Source organism: Emys orbicularis, chromosome 1, assembly GCF_028017835.1.
Source record: "Emys orbicularis isolate rEmyOrb1 chromosome 1, rEmyOrb1.hap1, whole genome shotgun sequence".
Lineage (NCBI taxonomy): Eukaryota > Metazoa > Chordata > Testudines > Emydidae > Emys > Emys orbicularis.
In genome coordinates, this window is record NC_088683.1 from 95893698 (window position 1) to 95910316 (window position 16619).

The window sequence follows — 16619 nt, forward strand, 5'->3', positions numbered from 1 at the left end:
ACTTTTGAAGCATTTTTAACAGATCTAAAGATAAGTCAGACATATAATTTCCAAAATTTGAGTCCATGAGAGAGATGAAATTGTGATGGGTACATAAAAGATTTCAGTGTAAGAAAGACGGCTAGAGCCAGATCTAAATCTGGAAAAAGCAGTAAGAATTTGTCAAACTGCTGAACTTAATCAACAGTGATTGCCCAGTTAAGAAAGAAAAAACAAACTGTTGAATAGAGAAATAAAACAAAAACAAAACAAAAAAACCCCACAGAGTGAAAGTATTAAAGTTAAAACATATGAGCAGATGAAAGAATGTTCTAGATGTGGAAGGAGGTACACCGGTACCCCGATATCACGCTGTCCTCGGGAGCCAAAAAATCTTACTGCGTTATAGGTGAAACTGCGTTATATCGACCTTGCTTTGATCCACCGGAGTGCGCAGCCCCGCCCCCCCCGGAGCGCTGCTTTACCGCATTATATCCGAATTCCTGTTATATCGGGGTAGAGGTGTACCAACCTAGGCAATGTCCAGCATATGGTCAAACTTGTCATATCTGCAAGAAACAAACAATCATTTCACAAAAGTTTACACACAGAAGTCTGGAAAAACTTCAACTTTTGAATGTTGAACTAAATGTATATTTCTAGGACAATACCAAATAAGGACAACAAAGCTGACATGACAGATGAAGAAACTTGTTTCTAGGTATTTTGAAAGTCACTTTGAACTACAAGGAGGATTGGTCAATTACACTATCTACTAATAGAACATCTATTTCCTATGTAATATATACGTGTCCACAAGCTAATGTAATTTCAGAAAAAAAATTAAAAAGTCTAAAAGTAAAACCTGTAGTTATAACAAATACATATTAACTTACAATATTATAGGGGTGAAAAAATTCTTGTTATGGCTATTTGTGAATTACAGGTCATAGTTAAAGGTAATTTAGAAAACAAGATTTGTAGTACAGGGACAACATTTCTGTATTAGATTTAGAAACAATGTTTAACAATAAATCTACCTGGTAGAATTCAGACTATTCAGGATTCTGAGACACTGGAAATAAAACATCCGCGTACAGAGTTATTCACTGGCATTGGTAAATTGAATATAATGTGTAAAAAACAAAAAAACAAACAAAAAAAAAGTTAAATGAAACAAACCAGTAATACATGCAACTAGAAAGATATCCTTAGCTTTAAGAAATAGGATACAAAAAATTGGGTTAGTTAATTTAGATATAATTAGAGTAGGTGAATTCATTATTAACAGTAGAAAATAAAGGTGGATCATTACATTTTTATTAAATTTCAATCCTGTAAATTCAGAGTGCAAGAATTAACATTTCTAGAAGGAAAAACTGACCATTCAGGGATTATAGATTGATCCACAGTGAATACAACCCATTGAGAGTATTGCTTACCCAAAAGACGAGTCATTACAGAAATTTTGGATATTGTTAATTTTATAGGAAAATACATACCCAGCCTAGCAGAACCACCACCACCATATTTAAGGGCTTTACTTTGTAAAAGTAATCATTGGAAATGGGACTGTCAACAGCAACAAGAATTTAAGCATCTTAAGCAACTAATAAAAACAGCTTCAACATTAAAACTATTTGATAGTAACAGACTTATAAAATTGTTTTCATATGCCTCCAAACAAAGCCTAGGAGCAGTGCTATTACAAAAGTAGGCTGATGTATGGAAACCACTCTCTTATGCATCCTAGAGCCATATCAAAAATGGAATGTCAGTATGCTCAAAGAGAGAGGCTTTGACATTGGTTTTGGCATGCCAAAAGTTTCACATTTATATAGGGTAGACCTGTATTGGCAGAAACAGATCACAAACCATTAGTTAATATTTCAAAAAGGAACATGAGACATACCGCCTCGGTTCCAAATATTTTTTCAATTATTTAAAATTAGGGTATCAGCCAAGCAAGTCATTCATTGTTGCTGATACTCTTTCTAGAGCTTATTGCATAACCAATGTAACTGAAGAAGGGGGACGTGGTACATGTAAATGTACTTAAACTGTTTTCTATATTGGAGTGCACAATCCAGAGTACAGGGGGTCTGTGTCACCCCTGTTCTGCAACCTTGGGTGCCTTACAATACCTTGCTGTAGTAGCTCCCCCTTGGTCTGCTCACAAACAGCCTTCCAGCATGCAAGCCACACCCTGAGTGTCTGTGTATAACTGCAGCCTGCCAGCTACACTCTGGCTCTCTCCAGCCTTGGTTATACTGCAGGGTGACCCCAGCATTTCCCCAGAAGTGTATGTCCTGTAGTGCCTAGCCCTGTGCTGGACAGTACAAATATATGAAGTCTGTTAATCCTTAAAGGGAATAATATGCCATTTTATTATTTTAAATAGAGTATGCGGACACTCCCACTTAAACACAGTGGATTAGATAACAGTAAAACAAGTTTATTAACTACAAAAAGAGATTGACTTTTATGCCTCATTATTTGTACTCACTTAATCTGAAATGGTTACAAGTAGGGTCGCCAATTTTTTGGTTGGACGTATTCCTGAAGATTTCATCACGACATAATCTTTAAAGATTAATCTTTAATTCCTGGAGACCCCAGAACAATCCTGGAGGGTTGGAAACCGTAGTTACAAGACAAAATAGAAAAAATGTTGACTAGTGCCTCACTATATTAGATTCAAACAAAATTTCTCAGCACCTGCTTCCAGCATGATTATTGACCAAACTCTTCAGGTCAGACCCCGCCACCAAAGTCCAATAGGTGTTTCCTTTTGTCTTCTCAGGTGCCGACACTGCAATGGGCAGGGAGAGAGAAGGGTGTCTTGGGGTGGCTGTCCCTTCTTTTTATAGTCCTGTGCCCTCCTTTGAGAAGCACTTCCAGATTAATCTTTAATTAAAAATTGCCATGTGACAAAACCTCCAGGAATATGCCCAACCAAAACTGGCAACCCTAGCAACAGGCAGCCTGGTGAAGAAAAGAAACTCCATGCCGTTTCTTTGCGAACATGTAGATTTTTTGTGCCTGCCTCTTCCTTGCCAAAAAATGGCCACTTCACAGGTAATGGTCCATCAGCCTCATTGACACTGGCTGAGGCATCAGCTTGCCCTTTGCCTCTGAGGAACTGGTTTAGTCACTCCCCAGACTTATCCAGGAAACATTCTTCAGTCATGACTTCAGCTTATGTTCATAACTTTACATATAATGTTGCTATGTGCATTTTGCCATGACATTGAGGGTTTTTTTTTTTTTTTAAATACCTCAAGGCATATCTTGTACAAACATTAATACAGTAGTGTGTAGGGTGCATGAACACAGGAGTATATTCTGTCACACAGTCTGGGAAGAAATTGTACAAGCAACTAGACAGGATGAGAATTTATAAAGATTATTACAGCTATTGAAAGGCTAATACTACTAAAATGATACTGAAGCCATATAATCAATTTATTCAAGGTTTACCAGTAATTGAAGGAAGTCTGTTTAAAGGTAATAGCAGTAATTCCTTTTAGGGTTAACAGCAGAGATGTTGAAACACACACATGGGACATTTAGGCATAGAAAAATGTAAACAAAGCAAGAGCGGTTCTGTATTGGCCACAAATGAACCAAAACATAGAGCATTATATAAAAGAATGAGACATACGTAAAAAGATATGGAAATGCTCAGTCTAGAAAACCTGACATTTATTCATGAAAATTCAAGACCTTGATCTAAAGTAGGTTTAGATCTATTTTAATATAAAAAGGCATGCATATGTTTTAGTTCTTGATTACTTGATTTTCCTGAAAATATCTAGACTAGAAAACATGCCAAACAAGTCATTAATAAAATGAAATCAATTTTTGCAAGGCATGGCATTCCCAACATAGTAACAACTAATAATGGACCTTAGTTTCAGAGTCAAGAGTTTAAAAGCTTTGCCATAGCATATCATTTCAAACATATTACATCAAGTCCAGGTTACCCATAATCTAATGGGCTAGTGAAAATTGGTGTTAATAGTAAAAAAATTACTAACAAAAAGGCTGAAGAAACAAATACTGATTTATATTTGGCATTATTATAGATCACCATTACAAGGTTTATCACCTGCACGTTTGTTGTTTAACAGAAACAGATTACTTATGTTTGTTTAAAAAAGGATATAAAGAAAAGAATAAGTATAAACAGTCGAGTTTGTATCAAAAGATTTATTATGATACAAGATTGCATAAACTACCTTATTAGAAACTGAATGATAGAGTATGTCTATATTGGTAGATACTGGGCTCAGAAAGCCACTGTAACAAAAGAGGTAGCACCTCAGTCTTATGATGTCATGACTAATAATGGTCAAGTGTATAGATGAAATCAGAGACATTTGCAGTTGTTACCTACAGACCAGACTCAGCTGAAAGAAGAAATGAGGTAGTACAGCACCAAGAGCAGCAAGAAAATGACCTTGTTCCTCTAAATAATAAGAGCAACTTCAATAATACAGTAACTCTTCACTTAATGTTGTAGTTATGTTCCTGAAAAATGCGACTTTAAGTGAAACGATGTTAAGCGAATCCAATTTCCCCATAAGAATGAATGTAAATAGGGGGGGTTAGGTTCCACGGAAAACTTTTTCACCAGACAAAAAACTAACACACAGTATACGTTTTAAACAAACAATTTAATACTGTTCACAGCTATGACGACTGTGAAGCTTGGTTGAGGTGGTGAAGTTAGAGGGTGGAAGAGGGAGGGATATTTCCCAGGGAATGCCTTGCTGCTAACTCAGTGGTTCTCAAACTTTTGTACTGGTGACCCCTTTCACATAGCAAGCCTCTGAGTGCGACCCCCCCCCATAAATTAAAAATACTTTTTTATATATTTAACACCATTATAAATGCTGGAGGCAAAGCAGGGTTTGGGGTGGAGGCTGACAGCTCACGACCCCCCATGTAATAATCTTGTGACCCCCTGAGGGGTCCCGACCCCCAGTTTGAGAACTCCTGATGAACTAGCACTGGGCTGAGCCCTCGAGGGTTAACACATTGTTGTTAATGTAGCCTCGCACTCTACAAGGCAGCAGGAATGGAGGGGAGGTGAGACAGCATAGCAGACAGAGACAGACACACACCTTGTGTGTGGGAGAGAGAGAGATGCACACTGCCCCTTTAAGTAAGCTGACTCACTCTTAAGTGCATTGTCTTTTTAAGTGGATCAGGAAGTTGAGACAGCAGCTGCTGCCCCTGGCTCTCTCCATCCGTGTCCCCTCCCTGCTCTATATGGAGAAGAAGGGGTAAGCGGGATGTAGGAGCAAGGGGGAGGGGGTCACCCTGACATTAGCCCCCTCCCTCCCCCCCACACACAGCAAGCAGGAGGCTCTGGGAGCAGCTCCAAGGCAGAGGGCAGGAGCAGCACATGGCAGTGGGGGGAGGGATAGCTGCAATTGCTAGCCTGCTGGGCAGCTGCTGCACAGGGAACTTAGGGGAGCGGGGAGCTGATAGGGAGGCTGCCGGTCCACCCTGGTTCCAAGCCCCCACCAGCTAGCTCCAACGGGCTGCTCTTCCTGCCAAACGACTTTAGAAGGGAGCATTGCACAACTTTAAACGAGCATGATCAGCAACGTAACAACGAAACAACGTTAACCGGGACGACTTTAAGTAAGGAGTTACTGTACAGCAAAAACAGAATTTAGATGGCCACTGCATCAAACAAGATCTGTTAAGACAATTCTGATATGAATACATTTGTATTAAAAAACTACAAGACAGATGTGGTGTTACTCTGGATTTAAGAGAGTGAATAGAATGTTCAGGGTGTGGAAGTGACTACTGGAGAAGGCTGTTGGTCTTAGGTTAGACTGATAGATTGGCCGAGTTCAGATGCTCTGTATATACGTTAGCTATATCTCTAATAACGACTGTTGTTAAGCTACTAGCAATGAATGATTATTAAGTGGATAGTAGTGGATTACTTGGATATAAACCACAGCAGGTGTCCTTCAATCCCATCCCCCCACCCCTCCCACACCACTCTCTCCCTGTAGCAGCAATGTCATTTATCAAAGGCGGCCTTGAGGCCCCGGATAATGCCTTTCACAAACTCTTTGCAACACAGAAACGCAAGTCATCTGGAGAGGGTTTAAAGTGCACACTTTTATTTTCTATTACAAAGGCTAAAAGAAGCAAGTTTGTTTTAAGAACAAAAACAAAATTGTTAAAACATCTACATTATTATCTTGGTACTAGACCTTATGAAAGGTACTAAGGTTTTCTTTAATAGTAAAGCGTGGTATTCTTAAATTATATTAATACAGAGACATTTTAAAGGACTCCATCTCATTACTATCCAGCTTAGAACTGCAGCAGCCCCTTGCAATTTTCCCCTTTCACATGCCAAGAGCACGTCCATTTCTGACACACTGTTCACATGAACTGATTTGTTGTTGTTTTTTGCTTCAAACATTTGGTTACTTCTGACACCAACTTCACAAATCCCTCCCTTCACTTGAAAGGTTTGGGAGAAGGATTTGTATTATATCCCTCAGCATTTAACAAGCTGAACTAAATCAAAGTCTGGTGTGTGTGTTGGAGGGTTTTGGTTTTTATAAATAAAGGGACAAGATATTTTTCGTAACGTTAAAAAAAAAAAAGTTAACGCCGCTCGTTAGCCCTCAGATTTGTTTCCTTGCTGAAAATCCTCCCCTTAGCCCCCACATTGCACAGGCTAGATTGTTATTGTAGGAGGAGTGTGTGCTGGGCTGAGCGTACTGGTTCGTTGTAGGGTTCCTTTAGAACACTGGAGCTTATGGTTTAATTATCATAGAACTGCTAGTGCTGAGTATTTTTGGTGAGATGAAATATCACACTGAAAAAAAGCTATAAGCAAAAGAAAACGAGGGGTCAAATCTGGAGTCTCCTGCCCTTTACATACATATAAGCAAAGCTTTTAATCATAACTTTACTCATTAGCGAAGCACCTGAATATTCTTTCACTAGGGTGGAGTAGGAAGGTCATCACCGGGTTTTCAGAGGCGTGATCAGGAAAACCTGTCTCAGCTTGAACTTTATACCTGTCTATAAACTCCTCCCTTCCTCCTCCTTTCTGCCACCCCAGCCGGGAATTTAAAAAAAAAAAAAAAAGCCTTCACATTTAAACAGGAGATGCTGCATTTCCTGGACTGAGTCCTTTTCCTTTACCCTCATTAAAAAAGATTCCTTCGATACCACACACATATATATTATATAGAGCGATATATTTAATACCTGTGTATATATGCTTCACAGGGGTCACATATATACACACTAAAACAAGTCTGTGACAAAATACTGCAACACCACAGATCAGGTTATCATATCTGGGAAAACAAAAATAGATACGCAATGCTCATGAGCATCCCCACCCCCTTTGCCCCCATAACAATAGCCCCTCCCCCCCAGCTAACACTATCAGTCTGGAGAAGAGTGGGTGCAGAGCAGTTATTTTGATTAAAGAGAAGGGACATCACCCCGCTCCATAATCTAAACAAATTATCAACTCTTAAATCCCGGTGCAGCAAACGCGACAATTACACTGTAAATGCAGATTTGTTTTTAAACTAAAAAACAAGCATTCCCCCTCCCTTGATTAATTTTTCCTCTCTTCTCCCCTGCACACGTCGCTGCCGCCACTCCAATGAACATGGTACAAGCCTACGCACTGGTGCTAATATCACTTTTTTGGTAAATTCTGCAGAGAGTGTGACCGGCTGAACACGTGTTGGTAAAGCAGGGATTAGACAGCTACAAAAAAGGGTGTGTGAAGGGAAGGCTGGATTAGCTCATTTAGCAGCAGCTGGGTTCCTGTTACTTTGCTTAATCCAGTGTCACAGCAATTCTATACATTATGAGTATACTTGGCAAAATAGAAGACAAGCATCCCTCTCCCTTGCCATCTAGCCTTTCAATTTCAGTGCTTGAGACAATGAAATGTACGTACTAGGAGATGAGGTGCCCAGTTTCAAATCTGAACAGAAATCGCGCCTCACCCTATCGGTGGAAACAAATACAGCATCAGCCTGCTCATAAACCACGGGCATCCAATAAAACTTGGGATTGGGAGGCGGATCAGTGGAGCAAGGATCTTTCCAGCTGCTCAGCCGTCTCCTTGGGGCATGCGAGAAATAGCATCCTCCCTTCTCCCACCTCTCTATCATAAACAACAAATACATACTCAATCTCTGTGCTTCTAGTGCCACTTCCAGGCCAGGACCCCAAAGAGTTGTACATACACTAATGAATTAAGCCTCATATCGTTATTATCACAATTTGGCAGCAGGGAAAACAAGCATGGAGGGGCTAGCGGCTTGTCCAAGGGACCCAGTGACTTAACAGCAGTGGCTGGAAAGACCAGACCCCAGGTCTCCTCATTAATACTCCCAGGCTCTAACCACTATGCAAGAACTGAGCCAGCTGCCTATGAGTTGTGTACATCCAGAGTTAGGTCTGTAAATAAAGATGCCAGCTGCCAATTCAGTATCTCCCACATATTGCTTCCTACCTAATATCTCTTGTCTAGGGGCCACAGGTGTTCTCAGAGGTGGGGAGAAGAAAAGGGGACCCAACGCTGCTGAACCACCATGCAAAATACAGCCATGTTTTATTTATTGTACGTACAGCACTGGAGGGCTCTGACTTCTCACAGGCAAAACAATCTCATAAGACCCTATTAAAAAAAACACAACTACACACACATTGCTCTAAGAAGGTGGGACTGTTTGTTCTTCAGCCGATGGTGCTGTATCAAACTATGTACACACATGCACACTGTATTAAACTGTAATCAGAGTGAGGGAAAGGGAGGCTCAGGACAAAGGGGGCAGATGTCAGCGTACCCACTCCCCAGTGACAGATGGACCAGGATGAGGCACAAAGCTGACCCCAGAGAAACTCTGGGGTGTTGGCATGAGCTCATTATTGCCATTAGAAATACTGAGATCCTGACTCAGCGGAGTTATATTTGAGACTCTACTCCGCACTCCGGTTCGGCCAATCGGGTTCCTCCATTTGAGCGGCCCTATTTTAAACACAATTTATATCATTCCAGTATTGGAGATAGAAAATCCTGCGAGACATCCTACCACCACTCCTCAAACAAACAAGGCAAGAGTGCAGGTGGTATAGTAGGCACTATGGACAGTCTCTGCCATCTTCTTAACATATCCCTGCATCAATCCCACCCCACCCAAATGATGTGAGATCACCCCGCCAATTTGCCGACAGACGGCACGTGTTGGGCCACATCACGGATCTTCCCTCTGGAGCCACGCATGCCACATGCACTAATGAATCCCCTCAGCTGGACTCAACGGAGAATGGTACCAACTCTGACAGGAACAGCGTTCAGCGGGGCCACTTCATTTGGCAACACTAGCTTCACTTACAGCTGACACAGTCTAAGGGCTGGTCTACACTGGGAACATACAGCTGTACAGCTACAACTCTCAGGGCGTGAAAATTCCACCCCCCTGAGAAAAGCAGCTATGCCAACCTAAGCCCTGGTGTAGACAATGCTAGGGCGACAGAAGAATTCTTCCACTGTCCTAGCTCTCCCCTCTCGGGGAGGTGGGTTATCGACGCCAGTGGGAAAACTGCTCCCGTCAGCGTAGGTAGTGTCTACACTGAAGCACTACAGCGGCGCAGCTGCAGCTTTGCCCCAGTAGCATTTTCAGTGTAGACATACCTTGAGTGTCAACTGCTCCCCCTAGAGCTGACCTAATTCAAAATGCAAGTCAGCACAATACCAGCAGCAGACCTGACAGCTGTTCCTTCTCTTGCTCCACGAGGCGGGGTGATTCTATCAGAGGCTCCTGTATCCCCTACGCACCTGAATGTTCCCATGGCAAAGAGGCACTCCTCTATTCTTCCTGCCGGCAGGGGCCAGCTTGCTGGAAAATGACATTACTTGCAGCACTGGAAGTCTAGTGAGGGGAGGGAGGCACAAAAGCCTAGAAGCCAGTTTAAACGCAATGTTCATAATGATTTTAAAAAACCAAAACAATCAGAAAAACACATTTCCCACTGCTGAACATTCCCCACCAAAAAACCAAGGTGTAACCTGATGGGGACACTGGGGCTGGGTGGTTGTGTGTTTCTATTTACCCAGAGGGACCCTCATATTACAAATATGATTTTCCTTTTCTCTTCCAGACAGTTGTTGGACATCTTGTCCTCTGTCTGACAAGGGATACAGGAAGAGTTAATTTCCTTTTTCTTTTCCGGGAGTGGAGACTGCAAGGGGACACACAGTCAAAGTAAAATCACACGCTAAGAACAAATATTCTCCTTACTTGCATTAATAACTGGCTTCAATTTAATAATCTAAAAGAGCCTTTAAAATTGGTCTCTTCAGCACGCTATTGGTTTGTGTTTTGCACGTCACTCAGCTCCAAACTACCCTGGTCAGTTTTCTCTTCCATTTCTAGTTAGCTTTGTTTTCTGGTTCCCATGCACTCGTCGAATGCTATTGAGTTTGATTTTGCAACACTGCAAGAGAAGGTTTCAACCCCCTCCAGCAACCACACTGTATTCATTTCAATCACGAAATCATTTCTAAACGCATTCTTTGTCAAACACAGACTCTGAATTTTGGGCCTATGCTACTTGATAGTGTCCTTGAATTGATTTATGCCCACTTCCTCTGACAGCACCTTCAGCCTCTACAGACAAAACCCGTATCCAAGTAACCAAGTATATAGACTATTTAAAGACGTAATCCCCGAAGCAGAAGCTGACTGACTTTACACTGCTGACAAATACAAATACAAGCTCCTTTTCTGTTACTTCCTTTTTTCTGGCTGATCCCAAGGCCCAGAGCACACAGATGACAACAGCACCATAGTATTAGCTATACCCTGTGGACAGACTCAGTCTTACTTACATAATCACACTAGTTTAAAAAAAAAAAAAAAAATCTGCACTCTCTTCTGTCCATGAGAAAGTCAAATGACACATTACTACTTTGCTTTTTGGATACAATCAATAGTAACAGCAAAAAAGTCATCCATGATCACTTTCAAACTGCCCCTTCTGCAAAAAGCACCCTGGTTGTTTTCTCAGCTATGCTCCTTGCACGCATGTATCGGGGGGGGGGGGGGGGGGGAGGGGGGGGCTAGACAGCCATTACCCTCCTCAGCAGTTGTGTGCCTCAGGGGAAGACTTGGGATGTAATTTTGCTCCTTTGCTGTCATCCACAGCAGCTAACAGCCCAGGTGTTTTAAAACAACGTTTTAAATCAGCTACAATTGTTTTTTACATTGTTCTTCCAGGAGAGCGTGAAAGAGAAGGGGAATTTGCTCCATCATACGGAGGAGAATGAGCACAGAGGACTGCAGACACCTATGCTCCAGTAACCCTGCCCCCTCTCTCAGCTCCCCCTCTCAGCTGCATTCATGACACTGCGATGTCCCAAAAAACCTCCCAGCCACACTTAGAGTCTAGAGACAGGGAATTAAAAGGAAAAGATTTTCTCTCTCTCATGCCCAACTGTGTTCATTCCTTTCAATTAGGAAAAAAAAAAAAAAAGAAGGTGGGCAGAGAATAAGGAAAGAAAAGAAGATAGAAAAGAAACTTTATGAGCTCGGCATTCACTGGCCACAGAGGAATCGGGTCACAATTTTCACAATTTCATTCACCACCGGAAAATCATATTGGTAATCTTGAAACAAAAAGGAAAAAAAAAAAAGTTCTCCTTGTGATACATGTCTCTCAGTTGCCCTGCCACAGCCTCACCCTTTGAAAACTTGCTTCTGTTTCTCCAGTCAATGGGTCACCCCACCCCACTATACGCCGTCCCGCAATAGGAAGTTGTATTTGCCGAAGTCATCATCCTTGGGGCACAGCAGCATGTCCTTGCGAGCTTTGGCCAGTTTCTGCTTCAGCACCTCCCGCCGGTCCAGCCACTCGGTCAGCTCGTCCTGGCCATGAGCATAGCAACATTTCTCCCCCTCAGGGCAGGCCTTGGTCTTCTGGAACCTGCCAGGAGAGAAACACAACTCACTGGACTATTTTATTTTTAAGGGGCAGGGTTTAAAGGGTTGCTCCATTTCTCTAGCATTGACATTGTGCTGGATTCTAAAGCACTTTACAAACGCTCTCCCTGTATTGGGCTCATTGTCTGAATGCAGAAATGTAGCCACCACCTCTGGGGTGATGCCTGGAGGTTGTTTAACTTAGGGCTGCTCTACACTGGGGGGCGGGGGGGGAGGGAGAGGGGGGAAATCGATCTAAGTTATGCAACTTCAGCTACGAGAATAGCGTAGCTGAAGTAAACATATCTTAGATCGATTTACCTTGGGTCCTCACGGCGCGGGATCGACAGCCGCGGCTCCCCCGTCGACTCCGCTTCCGCCTCTCGCTCTGGTGGAGTTCTGGAGTCGACAGGGAGCGCGTTCGGGGATCGATTTATCGAGTCTAGACGAGATGCGATAAATCGATCCCAGATAGATCGATTACTACCCGCCAATCCGGTGGGTAGTGAAGACGTACCCAGAGTAAAGCAATAACAGTTTTGGCCAAGAAAAGAGATACTCATAGCCAACTGAGACTAAAAGGGGATTTAGGGCTGCCAAGTTAGAACTGGGCTAACATTTAGGGTTGGACAGCCCTACTCTTGAAAAAAATGCCATGGGATCTTGAAACAGACATGAGTGATCAGGACCTCAGTTTTCTACTTCACCTCCAGCAGCACAATGCCTCGTATCATCATCTTGAGGCATGGACAAAAGAGAGAGGGGCACTCTAGTGAGACACTAAACCCACTTACTGAAGCAGCTGGGTTTCCCAAAGAGGTGTCTCAGACAAGCAAGGACCCAGCCAGGCTCTGATTAGCTTGTGAGATCTGACGTCACCACAGTCATGGGTGGCATGGCTGTTGGGTTAAAGGTTCTTTCATTTCCCAAAGTATAGACAGACCGTGAGAGGCTGGAGAAGCATCATTCATGCCTTTGAGCTTTGTAGTTTATCACTTTTAGGTGGGGGAAGGGGGTGTGAGCTTGATTCTGAAGCGTTATCGGAGGGGGTGTTCCCAATAACGTCTCCCACTTTTTGACCTTCCCAGAACTCCCCCGAGCTGCAGTTCCCTGGGGCTCCCCATTTAGGAGCAGAGCGACTCGGTACCAGGTCTGCTCTCCTTTCACCGGCAGCGAACCCGTGTAGAACGGAGGTGTGGCGCACGCGGTACCTGTCACAGAGCCGGAATTCGCCCATGGGGAAGCGGTAGGTCCAGCAGCTAGAGTCATTGTCAGAGGTGAAAACCTTCTCCTTATGCTTCTCTGACTGGATGTGTTGCTGCCATTGCTTCTTGCTGTTACTGTTCTTCCCACACAGCCAGCAGTGGTATCCCATCTAACCGGCACAGACCGAGCAGCCCATTAGCAGTGCCCACGCTGACCTTCCCAGCACTGGGGAGTGGAGAGGAAGGGATGTCCCCTCTCCGCCACAGCATCCAGGGTCTCCCCACCCCACCCAGCACTTCCCTCTCCTGACATATCAGTGTTGGGAACATCAAAACTGCTGGCCACAGGGGACAGGACTGGATTCTTTGTCTGAGCCCACCAGTATCACTCCTTAGAACAGCCATAGGAGGGATTGTGGAGCAATTAGATATGGTTTCTCCAGACCTTAGTGGCCTGCCCATCCCCCTTCCCCATACCTCTCCTCTGCCACACATTAGTACGTTGCCTCTGCACTCTCCCCCTACTTCTCTTCCCACCCATTGGTGGGCCAGTTATACCCCCACAGATCTCTCACCCCCAACCCAATTCTTTTCAAAATGGCCAGCCGTGGCTTTGCCGTTCCAGGGCTCCAGGGAAGGGCGGGAGCCCAGGAAGCAGGAGTTGATGCGTAAGATACAGTTTCAGCTGACTCTTGGATAAAAACATGTTTAACTGACAGAAAAGTCCTGGAGCAGCCTTGCTGACCCAGGCCTATGCCCTCCCGCCTCATCACTGCTACCCTGGCTGCCCTCCTCCTAGCTGGCAAGATCACAGGCTCTTTCCCAAGGGAGCATTCCAACCTCACTGGATTTCCAATCAGCACAGTCTCCTCTCAGGAGACTCCTGCAGGGAAGCACAGGAAAGAGGGGGAGATGTCAGAATGAGGAAAGGGAGGAGAGGTATTACCATGATGTCGGCGTAGTCGGTGGGCATCTGGATCTGCTTCTCTCCTTCACGCGACGTGAGTGGTGTCCCCTCTCCTGGCTTCCCAGGGTTGTGTTTCTTTAGCCACATGTCATAGGTCTGCTGCATATCCAATACTGCGAGGAGGGAATCAGTCAGGTCAGCCAGGTAACTCACCGACCCACCCACTATGGACACACTCAGAACAAGGGACCTGTACAGATCTGGTGTTCTGAGTGTGCAGCCCTCCCCCTCCACATTTCCTTCAGTTACAGACACTCCTTCTCCAGTGCGGTTACCTCCTCAGGTGAGAGGCTGGGTAGAGAAATCTCTTTCCCTTGGTCTGGGGGAGGGAGGCAGAGTTCTGAAACCTACAGATCAGATCTGAGCCTGGTCCCTCTCACTGGATAGCTCACCTCCTGCTGCAGCAAAGCAGGAGACGAAACAAAACAAAGTAGTAGTTTGTTTGGGTTTCAAATGTTGTGATTTTTAAACAAAATATTAATTCAAACTGACATTTTCTTCAGAAACAAAGTATCCAAACACTGACCGGAGGGTGGGGGGAGGACATTCTTTTTTGGCCACAACTATTCACCAAATTTGACCCAAATTTGTGAATAGTTTTGGACCCCCCCAAATTAATTTTTTTAAGCAAAATTTCCATTAGCCAAAGCATTTTGGCCAGCTCTACAACTCATGACACTGGTGGGAGAGTGAGGTGGCAAGGGGAGGAGAAGAAATTTGGCCAAGACCATGGGGTGTGGTGCCCACCTATATTTCCAAGAACTATTAACAAGTGAGGACAAGCTTGGTTGTAAGGGGCACTGCCCAACTTTGTGTCCTCACACAAAGTTCACACACCTGTGTATGACCTTTCACACAATCAGCAGGGAGTGCTGCAGCCTAGGCGTGAGGGACATTAGCAGAACTAGGTGAGAGGCCAGGACAGGCGCAGAGGTCAGGAGTGAGGTGTATGGAGCCAGGGCTAGCCTAGCAGAGGAAGAACAGAGCTGTGGAGCGGGCAGGCGAGAATGGAATAGCACTGGGTGCAGGACTCGGGTGCGCTGGCGGAAGGGTGATTGCGCAGTTGTCGTTTGAACAGCTCTAGCCCACGCTCTGAAAGCCTCATTTTTAGGAGTAATTTCACCCTCCTGCTGGAAAGGCGGGGGTGCTCAACGTCCTTTCCAGCTCTGGGACGCTGGGGAGAAGAGCCGTAACACACCCTGTGCTCTTCAGCATCCCTGTTCCTGCCCCCATCTCACCACTCACTTTTATTTTCTTTCATGAAGGTCCACATGTCTCTCTCCTCAGGGCTGTGGGCAAAGGAGCAGTTCCCAACATACTGGCACTTCCTGCCATTTTGTGCATGGATACACAGCTGTCAAGAGACAGAAAAGAAAACACAGCCCCCCGCCCCACCCAGACCCTTCTGGTTAGGGAAAGAGAAAGGGGCAGACCAACCAGCAAAGGCACTGAGCAGGTGATGCTGATCACTCGTGCCTCTTCTACCTGGGTCCCCTAAGACTTGAGGGATGAGATCTCTGTATAAACGTACAGGAGGCTTGAGTTCAGTGACTGTCCTCTCACTACCTATCCACCAAGCCCACGGCTGGCCCGCTTACAGGTAAGGTTACTCATGGAGCCAGGTGAGGTGGTGGAAAGCAACTTTTGCTAACCCAGCAGCGGCGTCTGAAGGGGACTCTCACCCATGTCCTCTCCAGCCTGATGGATGAAGGTCTTGAAGGGGGGGAGAGGCTATCAGAGGGAAGTGGAGAGATGCCCAAGGCGAGTTTAGATTGATTCAGAGCAAAAGTTCCTAATGACAAAACTCTAGTAAGAACTGCAAAGAGCTTTCCCTGCACACGTCCAGCCCACCCTTTGCTAGTTACACACACTCCCCCTTTCTCCCTGTAAACAGTCCTACCAAGGAGAGTCAGCAAACGGAGGGTGGCATACAGAGCCGCTCCTCTCCATTCATGGCTGTCCTTATGCACAGCCAAAGCAAGCAGTTGGTTGGGGCCCTGCCTCCTTCACAACTCACTGGCTGACCTTATCTCCCACTTCAGCACCAGGAAACAGCTCCCTCCCAGATCCCGTCTCCTCTTTCAGCAACCGGACGTGGAGAAAACTTACAGCTGGGTTCCCCCCCATTTCAGCAGCTTAGGCCCTGCAAATTGTCAAGCTAGCCCTGACTAAGCTGATGGCTGGAATCCAGCCCAGATCAGCAGTGACCCTTAATTGTTACCCACCAGGAAGCTGCAATGTGGCCCCACATGAAATGAGCAAGGAGGCATGGTATGAAGAAGGGAAACTGCCTTTTGGAAGCACCTGAACGCAGAGGTTTTTGACACTGCAGCCCTCCGGGGAGGGGGGGGGGGTGAGAAGGGGGAGATGAGGGCACGTCTACCTTGCAAAAACCACCCCCGCTGTTGACACACACTGACCCCCTTGTTGCAGCCTCAGCAGAAGGGCCAGGGCCTGAAGGCGTCA

The 16619-nt window shown here is 44.8% G+C and overlaps 1 protein-coding gene across 3 annotated transcripts in view; it reads right to left on the bottom strand.

Moving 5' to 3' along the window:
• Positions 1-11564: 11564 nt before the first annotated feature.
• The window catches only part of ZC3H7B (zinc finger CCCH-type containing 7B), a 61283-nt gene continuing 56228 nt past the window's right edge, over positions 11565-16619 (bottom strand). For all 3 annotated transcript variants that reach the window (XM_065409810.1, XM_065409803.1, XM_065409818.1), the window contains 4 exons: positions 15399-15507; positions 14133-14266; positions 13193-13356; positions 11565-11985 (listed from right to left, as the gene is read on the bottom strand). In XM_065409810.1, the coding sequence (XP_065265882.1) occupies positions 11793-11985; positions 13193-13356; positions 14133-14266; positions 15399-15507 (600 nt within the window). In that variant the 3' untranslated portion in view covers positions 11565-11792. The remainder of the gene's footprint in view (positions 11986-13192; positions 13357-14132; positions 14267-15398; positions 15508-16619) is intronic.